At 37.5% G+C, this 18,159-nt stretch overlaps 1 protein-coding gene across 7 annotated transcripts in view; it reads left to right on the top strand.

The window, feature by feature from the left end:
• SCLT1 (sodium channel and clathrin linker 1) overlaps nucleotides 1-18,159 on the top strand; it is a 200,934-nt gene that overhangs the window by 55,676 nt on the left and 127,099 nt on the right. For 6 of the 7 annotated variants that reach the window (XR_005028388.2, XR_005028387.2, XM_036903384.2 and 3 more), the window contains exons 7-8: nucleotides 3,825-3,947; nucleotides 15,424-15,494. Coding sequence is in view for 5 of the 7 variants with exons in the window: in XM_036903384.2 (XP_036759279.1) it covers nucleotides 3,825-3,947; nucleotides 15,424-15,494 (194 nt within the window). In the remaining 2 variants the exon portion in view is untranslated. Of the gene's footprint in view, nucleotides 1-3,824; nucleotides 3,948-5,523; nucleotides 5,611-15,423; nucleotides 15,495-18,159 lie in introns of all 7 variants that reach the window. The other variant, XM_057502614.1, reaches the window with a different exon arrangement.

The raw sequence follows: 18,159 nt of genomic DNA, 5'->3' as shown, positions 1-18,159 counted from the left end.
TAGTGGCCGTCAACTTATTATAGATTGTTATATATAGGAAGCTGTACGTGAACCTTATGGTAACAACAAACCAAAGGCCTATAATAGATACACAAAAAATAAAAAGAAAGGAACTCAAGTTAACACTAAGAAAATCATCAAATCACAATAGAGGAAGAAAGGAACAGAGAGAAACTACAAAAACAACCAGAAAACAATTTGCAAAATGACAATAAGTACATACATTTGGTAATTCAATATAAATGGACTAAATGCTCCAATTAAAAGACCTAGGATGTCTGAATGGATAAAGAAACAAGACTGATCTATATACTGCCTACAGGAGACTCATTTCAGATCTAAAGACATACATAGACTCAAAGTGAAGGGTTGGAAAAAGACATTTCAGGAAAATAAAAGGGAGGAAAAAGCAGGAGTAACAGTATTTATATCAGATAAAAATAGACTTCAGAAGAAAGTAATGAGACAAAGAAGGTCGTTACATAATGATAAAGAGATCAGTCCAAAAAGAGGCCATAACAATTGTAAATATCTATCCACCCAACATGGGTGCACCTAATAATATAAAGCAAATACTAACAAAACTAAAAGGAGAAATTGACAATAAAACAATACTAATAGAGGACTTTAACACCCCACTTAATACCAGTGTATAGATCATCCAGACAAAAAATACATAAGGGCATTAAGTGACACATAAGAGCAGATGTGCTTAATATATATACAGAACACCCCACCCAAAATCAATGGAGTACACATTCATCTTAAGAACACATGGAATATTATCCAGGATAGATCACATATTAACTCACAAAGCAAGTCTCAATAAATTTAAGAAGATTGAAATTATTTCAAGTGTCTTTTCAGATCACAAAGATACAAAACTAGAAATCAATTATAAGAAAAAAGTTAGAAAAAAGCAAACATGAAGGCTAAGCAGCATACTTCTGAATAATCAAAGTATCAATGAACAAATCAAAGAGGAAATCAAACAATACATGGAGACAAATGAAAACAGAAACACAGTGGTTCGAAATATGTAGGATGCATGAAAAGTGGTTCTAAGAGGAAAGTCCATAGCAATACAGGCCTGCCTCAAGAAACTAAAACAATCTCAAAGAAACAATCTAACCTTACAACTAAAGGAACTAGAAAAAAGAACAAACAAAATGCGAAGTTAGTAGAAAGAGGGACATAATTAAAGATCAGAGTGGAAATAAATGAAACAGAGACTAGGAAAAGAAAGACTCAGAAAGAAAATAAATGAAACCAAGATCTGGTTCTTTCAGAAGATAAACAAAAATAAACAAACTCTTCACCAGACTTAATAAGAAAAAAAGAGGACACACAATTAAAAACAAAAAAGAAATTACAACCAACACCACAGAAATTCAAAGAATTCTGAGAGGATACTATGAAAAATATATACGAATAAGTTGGACAAACAAGAAGAAGGGGATAAATTCCTAGAAACACATAATCTTCCAAAACTGACCCAGGAAGAAACAGAAAATCTGAACAGGCAGATTACTAGTACCAAAATTGAATTGGAAACCAAAAAATTTAAGACAAACAGAAGTCCAGGACCAGATGGCTACACAAGTAAATTCTACCAGGAAATTAAAGAAGAGCTAATACTAATCCTTCTTAAAGTATTTCAAAAACTAGAAGAGACAGTACTTCTGAACTCATTCTATGAGGCCAGCATCACTCTCATACCAAAACCAGAAAAAGACACACAAAAAAAGAAAAGCACAGACCAATATCTCTGATGAACATAGATGTAAAAGTCCTCAACAAAATATTAGCAAACTGAATTAAGAAATACATCAAAAGTATCATTCATCACAATCAAGTGGGACTTATTCCAGGGATGCAAGGATGGTACAGTATTCATAAGTTAATCAGTGTGATGCACCACATTAGTAAAAGGAAGGATTCAATCCATATAATCATCTCAACAGCTGCTGAAAAAGCATTTGACAAAATTCAATATCCATTCCTCATAAAAGCTAAACAAAATAGGAATAAAATTATGTATCTCAACATAAGAACATATATGACAAACCCAGAGCTCACAATATACCCAGTGGTCAAAAGCTGAACACTTTTCCTCTAAGATCATGAACAAGACAAGGATGCCCACTGTCACTTTTATCAACACTGTAGTGGAAGTCCTAGCTACAGCAGTCACAAAAGAAAAAGAAATAAAAGCCATCCAAATTGGTAATGAAAAAGTAAAACTGTCACTATTTGCAGATGACATGGTATTATATAGAGAAAAATCCTAAAGACTCCACTCAAAAACTATTAGAACTAATAAATGAATTCAGTAAAGTTGGAGGATACAAAATCAATATACAGAAATCTGTTGCATTTCTACATACTAACAATGAAGTAGCAGAAAGAGAAATCAAGAAAACAATTCCATTTACAATTGCATCAAAAGGAATAAAATGCCTAGGAATAAACCTAACCAGAGGTGAAAGATCTGTACTCTGAAAGCTCTAAGACAGTGATGAAACAAAGAAGACACAAATAAATGGAAAGCTATCCCATGCTCGTGAATGGGAAGAATTAATATTGTCAAAATGGCCATTCTGGCCAAAGCAACTCACAGATTCAGTGCAATGTACATCAAAATAGCAATAGTGTTTTTTCAATGAAAATAGAGCAAATAATGCTAAAATAAACCACAAAAGACCCTGAACAGCCAAAGCAATCTTGAGAAAAAAAGAACAAATCCTGGAGTATCACGTTTCCTGATTCCAAGCTACTGCAAAGCTACCATGATTAAAATAATATGGTACTGGCACAGAATAGGTGCATGGATCAGTGGAAAAGAATAGAGAGCCCAGAAATAAACCCACACCTTTATGGTCCCCTCATGATCCCTCAGGATGCTTAAAAATTATTGAGGACTACAAAAAGCTTTGTGTTTTTGTGGGTTATATATCTATCAAAACTTATCATATTACAGATTAAACTAAGACATTTTAAAACAATGGGAGCATAAGAATCCATTCCAGTAGCCATCAGAGTAATGACAGTATCACATGTCACATCATTAAACTTTGGAAAACTCCACTGTACACTCATGAGAAGAGTGGAAAAGGCAAATAATGTCCTCATATTATTATGAACATAATTTTTGCTTCAAGGATCCCCATACAACCCTTTGAGAATTGCAATTTTGAAAGAATAATGACTTGAGAAAATTCTCATTACAAAATGTCAAGTGAAAATAGTACATTACAAGCACTGCACTATATGATTTCAATTTTGTTTAAAAATACTACAAAATTCTCCCCTAAAATCACATCTTTAAGTATAAATACATCTAACATTCATAAAGATGATTATACCTGATGTTAGCAATATTTTTTCAGGTGGTAAAATTATAAGTGTTTTTTTTTCTATCATTTTCTTAATTTTCTACAATAAACAGTTATTACTTTGACAGTCAGAAAAAAAAAATCGTTCATTTTACCTGGAGCAGTTTTCTTCTTTGGTAGTTTCTAATGCTTACACTTTCTTATGGAACAAGGACTATGGTTTAAATCCATATCTCTGATTTAAGAGTTTAATTTTAGCTATGAAATCTGAATAAAAAGAAAATTTCAACATAAGGAAATTTCATCTTTAGGTTTATTCTCTAAATTATTAAGTTCATATCAAAACTATTACAACTATACTATCTTTATGTAATCTTTTGTGTGTGAATTTATATATAAGAACTCATTCTATGAAAGACTATGATACATTTGTACTATGCAGTAGCCTAGTAATAATTTAATGAATTCTCAATTGTTTTTGTTTAATAGGAAAAAACACAGGCTGTACAACTCTGGCAGACTGTTTCTCAGGAGTTGGACAGACTTCAGAAACTTTACCAGGAACATATGACTGAAGTTCAGATTCATGTAGTTGAAAGTCAAAAGCAAAAGGTAATAATAGATTTCGCGGTTTTCTTGTATATCAATAAAAAGTTGCATTCTGAAGAAACTCAGTTTTGGGGAGGAATGCGTAAGTCCATAATGTGTTATGTTAACAATATATAGTTCCTTGATGGGTAGAAATCTCTTGAACAGATAAGATAATTAGAGCAGTGCCTAGTATACCTTCGGTTTTATAATGTGATTGGCAATGAAAGCTGTGTTTAGTGTTGAGACAGCTATAAGATTATTATGTATAAATGGAACTCCAGAGCTTTTATGTTGTTGATTTCCCGAGTTAAGACAAAAACTATCCATTATATCATGGCCAATGAAGAAACCTCATATATAATGACAATGCTATATAAAAAGATAATGTTAACACCCTTAAATATGACCTTTTACTGGATGTCAAGTTTGCCTAACATAAATTAATCAGAACAGACTTTTACAATAGGGAGGGATCTTGATGGTATTAATGACTTCTTTTTATCCAAATCAAGAATCATTTTATATTCTTTCGAAGTGGACATCTAGCTTTTCCTTTATACCTCTTGACAAGAACTCACTATCTCACAAAACCATCCATTCCACTGAAAACTCTGCCTCCTTTATTCTTCCATTGTTTATTTTTCTGCTAGACACATTGAAACTGTAGAGTAATTCTAATTCTGATTCCTTTATGTTTTGAGAAGGCCGTTGTTTAAATACATTGGTTAGCTTGACTCTTTAATTCTCACTTATAGACTTCAAATTTCAGTTTAGGAATATTCCTAGTATTATCATTATAATTGGGAATTTCTACCTAAAGTTGTTACGGTATTTTGCAGTTTACAAAGTGATCTTTCTATACATGCCCTGGCTTGAAAATAACCCATGTGTAGATTGATCCATAAGACTTTTACCTCTGAAATCTAGAAGCCATTTCTAACAAAGTAAGTTCTTTAAGGCTGTTTCCTCATTTAGTTCAATCAACTAATAAGCCCATTAGCATTTTTTTCCCCCACCTTCATTCTTGTACTGTAGCTATGCAGTTAATTCTTGTACAAGACCACAAGTAATATTTTGTCCTTATTTCCCCAGTTATCTATCAATCTTTAATTCTTTCATCTTACATATTAGCAGCCCTTCCCAACTTTGTCTCACCTGCACATATAGTGTTAATAGGATCATGAACCTATTTAAAACTTATGGGGCATCCAAACCATGAAAATTTTTTAAAAGGGAGGAGGGGTCAATAAGGCCTGTGCAATGGTTTGTACTGTAGGTTTGAGTGCGTTTGAATGTGGTTTTCCAGTATTGGACAAGGTGTCTCTCACATGTCTATTTACTAATAGACTTTTAGAGACAGTGGTTTCACATAAAACATAAATAGCTACATTGGTTTCCACATTGCCACCTTATTTAATTTGTCAGTCATTAAAAAAATTGTTTTATTATTTCTTCAACTAGTAATTCACACAATAATAGAAGAAATACAACTAATTTCATCTAGACTTAGGCATAATGATTTTAAATGATTTTAGGTTACTTTTAAACATGAGTTGCAAACAAAATTATTTATGTACCCCTCACCTTCCTGCTGTAGGATCAGCTGACCAATTTTCAACAACGGACCAAGCAACTTCATGTTATTAATGAGAACATAGAAATGATAAGTGAAAATATCCATTTTGTTTATGTAAACTAGAAATTGACTCTTAATAATAATATTTATGCCAGCAAAACTTAACAGAAACATGTTGCCTGAAATAAAAGAGATAGACAGTACTCTTTTTCTTTCACATTTAATACCATGACAAGGTTCACAGTGCTTTCTAGAGATCTAAAGCTAACATCTGTCTGAGATATATCCTACTCTAACAATACTCATAAGGTCCTTGGTAGGATCTTCTGAGCGTAATCTAGACTGAGTTCCTCAAGAGTAAGACTCTTCTTTATTAGTATTTCATCTAACACACCACTAGGTGTATAAAAAGAATAAGGGAACTGTTAAACAAATGAAAAGCCCAGTTCCTTTAAAATAATAGGACACCAAGAACCATCTGTTACTTGACTGAGCACCAGTAGTAACTGGTATACCTAAATTTCCCTTTAATTTTTTCCTAAAAGATGTATGATTACATAGCCTTCCCTATTCTGCCCTTCACCTTTCACTTTCCTTTTACTCTTCTTTTCTGTCTTTGAATTTCATTTTACCTCATTGTTGAGTAATATGATTATGACCTCCCAGGTAATTCCTTGCTTTCCTTTCTTCATTTTGCTTAGTTACTCTGCTAATTCTTATTAGTACCTAATGAAAATGTCTTTGTTTAAGAGTGGTGTTGTGGCATCAATAGTAAGTTATCCAATCTTATTCTACTTAAAAATTTTTCTCCTTTGACCATGTAAAAAATTATTAAATAAATTTCTCCTTATTTTACTTAGGTTAACATTTGGAATTACTAATCATTTATAATTATTGATAATATACTTCTTAGAGTTTTTAAAAAGCATTAAAGTACTCCAGAACAAAATGATGACTGATTTCCATAACTAAGAAATCATATTTCTACATGAAATTAATAGTTTAACATCATATTTATTTGTTCTTTCAGTATATCTCCTAAAATTGCAGGTATTATATAATCCTTTAGTATTTTATGTCACAGAGCCCCTATTTTATTATAAACAACCCAAAATCATTCTGATGAAGGTCATGGGAAAATAACATTAGTGTATTCACAGGAAAGAATAAAATTGTCTAAGGCACAATAATTCAGTTTCCAGACAAAATGCAGAATAATAAACTATGGATACAATAAAATGACAAGATGGATAAAAGAGAGTTGTGTTCTAAAGAGCAAAGACTATCCTGGTGGCTAAAATAAAGGAAAATGATTAAAATAAATTTTGAAACTTAATAGTTTTTCTCAGTGTACAGTGATACCCAATGTGTACCAAACAGGACTGCTAAGTGTAAAGGGAGATAATAAGTGACTATACGATCTTGTTTATCTCATAGAGCATGCAGAACATAGTCACAGGAGCAAGTGTGGGTAAAAATCAAACTTGAAGTAAAGTGCCCTTTAAAAAATCAAAGTTTCCATTAAAAAGTTTTCTGATTACATGAATAAACTCATTAAATGAATAGGGTTCTATAGATGTACAATAAATTGATACATATACAGGAACTAAATAAAATATCTTTCATGAACAATGTACATTAGTAATATGTAGAAGGTTAAATGCCCTGACCTGAATTGTACATGAAGGTACAAGTTCATATTTTTTTATTATGGCAACTGATACAATAGGAATTCACATTCATAGAGATTCTCTTTACTGAAATCATATTCTTTTTCTTAAGATTTTCTCATCTCTATAAAATTACTCAAAATGTTTGTTAATTGCATCCTGAGTTCTTTTTACTGTCAGGTTCTCTAGTTGCAAGAGAAGTGTTTATCTATCCATAAGGGCCCTGTCTACTTGGTAAAACAGGAATGACATATGAAATAATCAGTGAATAAAGTACTAAAAGAGATGATTGAAAAGGATGCTTCTCTGGACCTTTATGAATCTCCAAATTCCAAAATATTAATATAGTATATAATTTTATTTGTGAGCACTAATAGAGAACAAAAAAGCCATATTAAGATGCAGTTATTGAGTTCCTACTAGGCTTGATAGCAAGTGTGTTAGTTCCCACCACTAGCTCCTTAGGATTCACAATTCCAACTTATACTTCTGCTAACTACTGTACATCATGTATCTTTAAGGTGCTCCCAAATAACAAAAACACAAGCATTAATCATGCTTAGTACCAAGACAGTGTATATAATAAAACATTGGTGATTCATTACAGACATTATAGAGGAATTCAGAGATGTGAATTAGTCTGGGCTAAAGTCATTGAGATACCTTCACAGGAGAATTTGAAATGATGTTAAAGGCCATCCATGCCCCCAAATGATACAGACATCCTTACATTAAATGCTTTTAGTTAATTGATCATCTAGCCTCTGCTTTGAATATACTCTGTAAGAATCCTCTCACTGATACATGGCTTTGTCTTTCAGAGTAGTATAGAACTAACTCACATCTTCTTCAAGTCTTACCCTTCAGTTATTTGCTTATAACCATTATATCTTTCCTGATTCATGCCCAGTTTTACACCAATTTTGTTTTGTTTTGTTCTGTTAACTTTTCTGGTGTGTGTAATTTACATACCTCTCATTATACTACCTTTCTTTCTCTTCATGTGATAGTTGGTCTTAAATTGGGATCTGTGAATTGAATACTAAATTTTGGTCTGCAGAGTTCTACTTCCCAAGATAAAGATGAAGATGCTGTCCTCAGGCTCTCTTTCATGTCTCAATAAAGGCATTCATTCATTCATTCATTCATTCATTCCTCAAAGGTATAAGTACTTAGAATGTCCTAAGTCATGTGCCCAACACCGGGAGTTCCAGGAGAAGCTAGTTTTCAAAAAAGGCTCATATTGTAGCCAGGAATATATAAACTTTAAATATAGTATTTAAATATACTGCTATATGCATTGTGAAAGTATGTGTAAAGTTTTATCAAAATGAGAAAATAATTAATTCTGCCTTAGAGTGGGCCACACAGAGTATGGAGGGATGAATGCTGGCAGAATGGAATTCCAATTTCAGAAGGAACTACAGTAGTGTACTAAAAATATAAAGTCAGCAAAAGGTAGAGTATGAGAGAAGCACAATGAAAACTGCCGTGGGGACTTTAGTTGGAGAGATGTATGTATGATCTTTGGGATGGTGTCTTGCCAATGGGTTTCAGCCCTGGGCAAGATCGCTATGGATTCAATGTGACCAAAGAAATTGACAGCAAAACGTTCTTTGGGGTGAAAGGGTTTATTACCCGGCTTGTTCTCCCGGCGGTAGGTTGAGCACTAGCGTCTCTGCCTCCACCCAGAGTACTGGGCCAAGCTCTTTATGTAGCACAATAGTAGCTTATTGCTTAAAGGTGTGGAAATGGTAGCCTAGCAACAGGCCAGTTACATCATCAGGTGGTTTAAGTTCAGTGAGGATCCTGGCCATAGGAACCCCAACTTCCCCACACTCCACCCCTCCAGGATTCTCACTTACAATCTACATGCTTTCAATCTTCCACAATGGTCCCTGTGCGAGAAAGCTGGAGCACTGTAACCAGATTCCACAATAGCAACAGAGGATAACAAAAACTTAGAGATAATAAAAATCAAGATACAGCGAGATTTTGATACAGGTAACAAAAATTATAATAATCCTCAAGCCAGAGGAAGTTCCCAATCCACAAAGACTTTAGGGGCGATAAGACACATGTTTTAGTGCCACCAACATAGGCAAATCTTGTCCATCAGGTAGGATGCATGCAAGAGAATGGTCCTGTGATAGGACTGTAGCAGGAAGGGGGTCCCTTCTAGGTCTAGTATACCATACTTTTACTCCTTTCCCAGTGGGGGTTACTGAAGGGTCTATATATATAGTGCTACTGGAAGTGCATGCACTGGCCATAATGGTAAAACAAAACACCATAAGATGCTTCTACCTTCTGGCCATTCAGGATATACTACTGTGACCTTTGGCAGCCACTCTGCTGTTATCCGAGGAATACACAGGAGGCCAGCTTCCAGGCCTTGTCCCCAAGGTGGAGGAGAGCCAGCCATCATTCATCCATGTGTCGAAAGGTCCACTCAATGGAGTCTCCGGGGTTCAGGGCAGTTAGTGCTGGCAGCAAGATGTTATTCTAGGGGCCGAACCCCAGCTTCCGTGATTCTTCCTTGGTTTGTACTTGCAGTTGTATAGGGAAGGCAGCCATATGTGTTAACATGTCTACGGGGCTCAGGGCTCCTTTTCGGGCTCTCTCCTTCAAACGCCATAGCACGGTCCATAAGTGGACTGACCGTCTGTGCAGACTATTGGTATCTGACTTTAGTCCAGATTTTAACAAGCCATTGTACCTCTCTATCATGCCTGCTGCAGTAGGGTTGTATGGCACATGAAACTTCCACTTGATTCCCAGCTGTCGCACCCATTCTTGCAGTGTATGTCCAGTAAAATAGGTGCCCTGATCACTCTCAGTTACCTGTGGTTGGCCATAGGCAGCAAAGAGATACTTCAGGCTTCTTTTGGGCAATAAGACACATGTTTTATGCTGGTCTGCACAACGGGTAGGAAAAGCAACCAGAATTCCAGTAGCTGTGTCCACACAAGTCATCGCATACTGATATCCTTCTGACACAGGTAGAGGCCAAATATAGTCTATCTGCCACATGATGAGGGGTATAGGCCCCTTAGCTATTGTTCCATGTTGCTGTGGAACTCGGTGTAAGTCCCTTTTGGAGCACACGACACACTCCTGCCAGGCTCTACTAACTTCATCGAAGGTCAAAGGCAAGCCACACTGACGGGCTACAGCCCACATTGTCTTTTGCCCTGCATGCAGCAAATGCTGATGTAACCATTGGGCTACATTAGAGGGAGGCTTTCCTTCTAACCAACGTATCTAGGCCAATTTATCTGCTTCATTATTTCCTGGGGATGCCAGTGGCAAATGACCTGTCACATGGTTTACTGGAATTATTTTAGTCTGACCACAGGCCCATAAGTCTTCCCACAATTCTTATCCCCAAAGGGGTCGGTGACCAATCAGCTAGTTGGCATGGTACCAGGTTGGTAGCCACAGGGTCAAGCCCCAATAGACAGCCCAGCTGTCAGTGCAGACAGCTAAAGGGGAGGGCTCCTGGCTGATCACAAGCCACACAGCTCGCAACTCTGTCCACTGGCTGCTCTTCCCCTCACCATCTTCCATCCGTATCGTCTTAGTCTTAGGATGGAAAGCTATGGCCCTCCATTTTGGGGGCTGCCCACGGCTGGAGCCATCTGTGTACCATGCATCTTTGGGTATAGGGGCTTTCCCTCCTGATAGGGACTCTCGGCTACTAATGGTTCAAACGCAAGTTCTTCCTGCTTTTCACTAGTATATGTCATCGGCCCCAACAAGCGTTGGAGTTCTTCACTCAAGAGGCTACTAAAGAGGGCACTACGCTGCTGTAGGTAAGCACCCCACTTGGCTAGTATGGGTGTTTGTGCCACACCACTCCTTGGCTTTTAGATCCAGTCTCGTACCCACCCCAAGATGGGATAGGTGATTATTACCTTTATCAGGGCCATTCCAGTGATGGGTTCTGTAGCTAGCAAGGCATGATACATGGCAGCCAGTTGTTTTTCCATCAAAGTGTATCATATCTCTGCCCCTTTCCAGAGTTGTGACCAGAATCCAATGGGTTGGCGAGTTTGTTCAAGCCGCTACCAGAGACCCCAGCCATAACCGTCTTCAGTGACATGAACGTCCAGCTCACAGGGTCTTGATAGGTCTATCACACTCAAGGCCTACACGGCCTTGACTGCCCATTTTTCTGTAGTAAAGGCAGATGCACATGTCTCATCCCAGTCCCACCTGACACCCTTTCGTACGAACCAGTATAAGGCCTTCAGAATTTGCGCCAAGTGTGGGATAAACATTCTCCAGTAGCCTAGAAGACGCAGAAATTCCTGTAGTCATGCTATGGTTGTGGGGGTAGGAAAGGCCTGGACTTTATAACTGCTTCTGGTATAACTTCGGTCTTACCCAACCAGATGACCCCCAAGAATTTAACAGACAAACCAGGTCCCTGAACCTTGGTGCTGTTCACAGCTCATCCTTTCTCCTGTAAACGTTGCAGCACTCTAGGTGCTGCACCTTCTAGATCTGAAAGAGAATCGGACGTGAGCATGACATTAATATAATGGTACAGCCACACTGTTGGCGGTTTCTCCCATGTAGCCAAGTCCTGGGCTACAAGTCCATGACAGATGGTGGGACTGTGGTGGTATCCCTGTGGGAAGATGGTGAAAGTTCATTGCCATCCTTCCCACGTGAAGGCAAACTGTTCCTGACTTTCCTGCTCAATGTCAGTGGAAGAGAAGGCATTAGCAAGATCTACCACATAATGGTATGTTCCTAGTTCATGGCTGAGAGTATCTACCAAGCCTGCAATAGAGGGGCAGCAGCATGCATAGGGGGTATGACCTTATTCAGTTCTCTGTAATCCAAAGTCATATGCCAGGAGCCATCTGGCTTTTTTACTGGCAACACTGGGAAATTGAAAGGACTGTGGGTGGGCTTTATAATACCCACCCTTTCCAGCTGCTGGAGAGTTTCTCCAATCTCTTTATGCCCTCCAGGCAGCTTGTATTGTTTGGTATTAGTCACCCACTGAGGCACAGGCAAAGCTATGGGTGGGTACCTAGCATGTCCCCTCAGAAATGCCTTTACCACACGTACTCTCAGTCTGAACTCACCTGCAGTGGTCTGCAGCCATAGACCCTGCAGGATATCAATCCCTAAAATATACTGAGGAATAGGAAATGTATACACAGTATACTCTTTTGGGGGTAGACGCCTTATTCCCAAAGGAATTTGGGCTTTTTTCACTCTGATAGCCTTCCCCCCATATCCATCTATAATAGTGGGGATCCCGGGGAACTGTTCAGGGTTACCATGAATCAGTGAACATTCAGCCCCTGTGTCTACCAGAGCCAGGACACATAGTATGTTCACTGGGGACCAATGGATAACTATTTCAACATGTGGCCTCCAGTCTCCCCATGGTCCCTCAGGGCAGATACCTTGACCTTCCCCTCAGTCAATCCATGTTCCCCAGTCACCTTCCTGTGTGGGCTCAAGTGAGGTTGGCTCACTCTCCAGCAAGAAGTCTTGCAAACACACAGGCCGGACTCGTGGCTCTGTCTCTGATCTCTGCCTCTTTGGTCTTAATGGCTGGAACTGCTGCTCTGGTTTCAGCTGTTGCCATAGCTCTTAGTAAGATCCTATTTGACTTCCCATCTAATTTCCTTCCATCTGTTCCTACCCATATTAAATCAACCCACATGTGGATCCTTGTAACCTTCATGGGGCCCTGTAAATTCTTCTTGTGAGTAACAGGTCTTATATCGTTCTGGATTCTCATTGCTTCTGCCTCTCCTAAGTCTGCTACTGTACATGTCACCTTGATTATGGGATGCCCTAAGTGAGGGGAAAGAATGGCCACTAGAGACCCAAAGAGGGATATAGGAGCCATTTGAAGTACAATATTTTTCATCCCAGTAGTGAAAATCTCTTCATCTGTGCCATAATTCTCTGGACTATAGATGGCATTTCTTATGCCTAGCTCTTGTAGCACCTGTTGGAGCTCAGCATATGTCTGCCATCTTAACAGGAGAGGATGGTAGATGACCTGGATTGGGCCACACAGCACGAAGTGCAGCCATAATCCAATCGAGGAGGGAGTGACTCCCGGGGGTCTGATGTGCATCTTGTAATCGCTGCCTCAAGGCAGGCTGCACTGTCAGGGAAGACAGCCATCCCATCTCTGATCCCGACAGAACAATTCCATCCACCCCTAAGTCCCACAGCCACCGGCTCAGCCTGAGTGTAGGGGTGGACCATAGAGTGCTCCACAACCTGGGGAGGGGGCTGCTCCTCTCCTTGGGGAACTTTCAGCTGCTGAGTCTTTATTTTCTTTACGACCACTGGGCGTGCTTTCAATACAGAAGGTGCCAGTGCTTCCGGCACCACCCCTTCATCCTTCTCCAGCCCCTCCATTATTGAGACTGATGACACCTTTTTCTCCCCTCCCGCAAGTGCCTCCTCTGCTACAGTGCCTCACAACAATGCCAGCTCAGTCTTCAGAAGGTCTCTTACCTTCAGCTCAATGCTTCGCAGCTGATGTTCTCATGCCACCTCCGCCTTTGCTTCCCCTCAGGAGTTCATCTTTTTCCTTGATGGCCTCCTCATCCTTCAGAGCACCTGGCAGCACTGCCATCTCCTCTCCATTGGCACCTTGCTGTGGGCGCTCTCGTGCTTCCTCCTCTTGTATCAGTGCCATTTCCCTCCTCAGGGAATCCACAGAAGTTTGCAGCTCGTTTTCTTGTGCTGCCATTTCTTGGGTTTCTTCTTTAGGCCTTTTTAAGACTGTGAGAAGCAGGCAACCCACAGTCCCCACTGCCTCATGGGCACTCTGCTTCTCAAAGGATCTGTTTACTATACCAAGGGCCACCCCTACTGCCTCAGGTGTCACCTCCACTTGTGTCCAGTCCTAGGGTGGAGCCCAGTCCTCTAGGATGCAAGCCACCTCAGACCACATACCCATTGGGGGACGATCCACTGTTTCCCCATTCACAGGGACAGCCCACTAAAGCACCCCTCCCATAAGGGCAGCCTGTCTTTTTCCTTGGTCAACAGTGAACGCTGCCGACTTTCACCAGTTGTCTTGCTAATGGGTTTCAGCCCCAGGTAAGTTCGCTATGGATTCAATGTGACCAAAGAAATTGACAGCAAAACGTTCTTTGGGGTGAAAGGGTTTATTACCCAGCTTGTTCTCCTGGTGGTAGGTCAAGCACTAGCGTCTCTACCTCCACCCAGAGCACTGGGCGGAGCTCTCTGTATAGCACAGTAGTAGCTTACTGCCTAAAGGTGTGGAAGCTGTAGCCTAGCGATAGGCCGGTTACATCATCAGGTGGTTTAAGTTCAGTGAAGATCCTGGCCATAGGAACCCCAACTTCACCCCAGATGGGAAGGGACTAAAATCAAGGCTACCAGTTAGGAGGTAACTCTAATCTACATAACTTTGCCTATTAAACATATAGAAAAGGATAAGCATAATAATTGTACCATTGCGGTAAAACCTGCACTTATGGACAAAAATCAGTTCTCTTAGAAAAAAATTTTTCCACACTTGGAAGATCACATCATATCTTACTTAAGGTTCCTTCACAAAAAGACCCTGAGAAAAGGGTTCAAAAGCATGTTGTTTATCTAGGAGATAATCCTAGCGGAGGATCACATCATATCTTACTTAAGGTTCCTTCACAAAAAGACCCTGAGAAAAGGGTTCAAAAGCATGTTGTTTATCTAGGAGATAATCCTAGCGGAGTGCAGAAATAAGAAGGGAAAGAAGGAAGTCAATAAAGAGTTTTTAACAATCAGGCAAATTAATGCTGTGGGTAACTAAGTGAAACCTCATCCCACTAATGAATTCTGGAAGCCAGTGTAAAGAAGAGTACTCAGAGTTATCCCACCTTGAGGCTCAGGAATTTGGGATATTTACACACCAATTCCCTTCAGTCACTGTTATTGACCTCTACCAGAGCAGGCTGGGGACATGAATTCTGCAACACCTGTAATCTTCTAAACAGGTGAGCAAAATAGGCTCAGATGGCCAGAGAAAGCCATAAGACATCGAAATGTGGACACAGTGTGAGGCGAAGCAGTTGTATACTGATGTAGTAAAGGTGAGGAAAGATGGCCAGGGGTATATTTTACTGTCAAAAAATCTAATCATTATCCTGACTTCATTTTTTTCTATTTATATGCCCCATAGATAATCCTTAAAGATATAGTTTAAAATATCCTAATACTAAATGCTTCTATTTTTTTTTTCTTGTGGCAGACTAACCAACACTTTCTGAAAACAGTAACAGAACAAAGTATGGAAATTGAGCAACTCCAGAAACAACTTAGGTATTTTAAAATGGATTTTGTTATTTTATTAATAATTATTTTTCTTCAGGGAAGTGATGATGCCGTAATTTTTCCCATGAGTGTTTTTACCTCCCTTTTAAGCTTTTTGCATATATGACTTGTTGGAATGGGAAGTCTGAAATCAAGCTTATTAGTCAGGCCACAACTATAATACATATATGAAGGGATATTCCATGATGATATTAGCAGTGCTAATGGAAGAAATTCAATTCTTTTAGACAAAAAATTTCTATACATATCTTCCTTTGGATTCCGTTAAGCAGACCCTAAGAAAAGAGTTCCAAATCATGTCACTTATTTTAGAGGTTATACTGGATATCACCAGTTAAAGAAGTAGGGAAGTAAGTCAGACTGGGAAGGTGAAGAGAAGGAAGACAATAAAGGGTTTTTAAAAATTAGTCAACTTAATACTGTATATATATATTGTGGTCCAGTGGTTTAATAATTATTGCATTAATAAACTTCACAGGAAAACTCCAAAAAGCCAAAAATAGTGTTTTCACTCATCATTCTCCTTAGTCATAATACATAAAATTCAGAAGTGTAGTCATTAAGGTTTTGTTCTATGATCCAGTCATTTAGAAATATCTTTTAATTATAATATAAATTTAAATATTATAAAAAATGTAAGTTATTGTTAAACCTTGCTATTTATTTTCCCACTGTCATGGGTTTTCCCTGCAAAATAATATATTGGGTTTTTTAAAATAATTCTTTATTTTATAAAATTTTATGTACCACTCTTTATATTTATATTCGCTTTCATCAACTTTATTATTTAATTTAATTTAAATGCATTTACTTTCTTTTTCCCTAGACATTTATACTTGTGGGCTTTTATTTGGTCTTCCTTATTTCTTTAGATGTTACTGATTTTCAGTTTAAAATAGTAATGATTTTTTTAAGTGCAAGATCTTGTCATTTTTTAAAAATGGAGGTAGTTTTTTATTATAAAAATAGTGTAAGTCCATTATAAAATACCTTAGATGGTATAAAAGTATATCAGTTATGGTACTAACTAGCCAGAGTTAGTACAGACTTCATGGGATAAGAGCAAAATTCCCAACAAGACTACCTCACTCAGACACCAGCCACAAGTTCAGGGGTCCCCAGGCTACCCATACTGCTACCAACTGACTACAAACATTTATTAAATGTTCCACAGCCCCCAAGCTCAGTGATTCTCTGGAATGACTCAGCTCAGAAAAGCACTATACTTAGAATTAAAATTTTATTATAAAGGGCATTTATCAGATAGATTGTATGGAAACAACAGAGAGAGAGATTGAGGCATCAAGATGACTCTAAATTTTATTCCACAACTGAGAATGGCATTGCCATGGACTGAATTGTAATTTATATTAAAATGCCTATAGTTTGTGTGTATGTACATGTGAATGAGAGAGAAACTTGATAATCTAATCCTAACATCATGAAATAGTAAAGTATAATTTACCAAAACTATTCTGTAGAAGAATAAAATGTAATGTTATTTATGGGAACTTGAGTTTTGCAGAATAGCACAGAATAAAGAGTATATATAGAAGTATAGTATATGACAAATGCCATTATAAATCAGTAGGGAAACAATCATTTTAGGAATGGTTATTTCTATGAAAATAATCTGTAATATCTTTCTTTTCATAAAAAAACTGTAATGTTTTTCTTTTTGTATTAGATATTTGTATGGCTTTATAAATTAAATACCTAAATGTAGAAAGCAAAATTTTACAGATTTTGCATTAAAATATCAAAATAATCTCTCCTTAATGTTTTTCTAGGGAAGTATTTCTTAACCACAATTTAAATGCAAGCCAAAAAGGAAAAGATTAATGTATTAACTATGTTAAAATGTAGAACTCCTGTTACAAAAATCAATTTGAGGCAAATGAAAAGTCAACCCATAGTCTGTGAGAAGACATTTGCAATACTACATGTAACTGCCAATGCATTAGTATTGAGGTTACATTAAGCATCAATAATAATAAATAAAAATCCACAGAAAATTGGGTAAAGGATATGAACAAACATTTTAAAAGTCATAGCACTCGGGGAAAATGTTAGTTAAAACAATGTGATACTACTTCATACCCAAATACCAATGTTGAAAATATAATATGGAGTGTAATAACAAGGTACAAAAAGAGATTACAGTATTATACAATTTATATACATTTTAAATGTTTTAAACAATAGTGATTATGGATATATTTTTAATTATATATATGAATATATATATATATTATAGGAGAATAAAATAAAAACACTTCCAGTAATGATATACCCTAACTTCAAATTAGTGATTGTCTCTGTGGAGTGAGACTATTTGTAGAAGTAGGGAATTGGAGGCAACCTAGGTGTCACTAAGGAAGTGGACAGGTAAAATGTAGGAAGTGCATCCTGTGGAATACTGTGCATCATTTAGAAACATTACTTACATGTAAAGATGTAGTTACAGCAACATAGATAGTTCTTTTAAAAAAATTGATATTAAGGAAGTAAAAAGAAATATGGATCTATAGCATAATATCGACATGCAAATAACAGTATATATTTTACCAGTGTATGTATATATCCAAGGATATATCACATTTTAATGTGAATTGACAAAATGAAGAAGAATGAGAGCAGTCTTTCACAGATA

Source organism: Manis pentadactyla, chromosome 5, assembly GCF_030020395.1.
Source record: "Manis pentadactyla isolate mManPen7 chromosome 5, mManPen7.hap1, whole genome shotgun sequence".
In the NCBI taxonomy this organism is placed as follows: domain Eukaryota; kingdom Metazoa; phylum Chordata; class Mammalia; order Pholidota; family Manidae; genus Manis; species Manis pentadactyla.
Note: the sequence above shows the minus strand (reverse complement) of the source record. Positions and strands in the feature narration are given on the sequence as shown.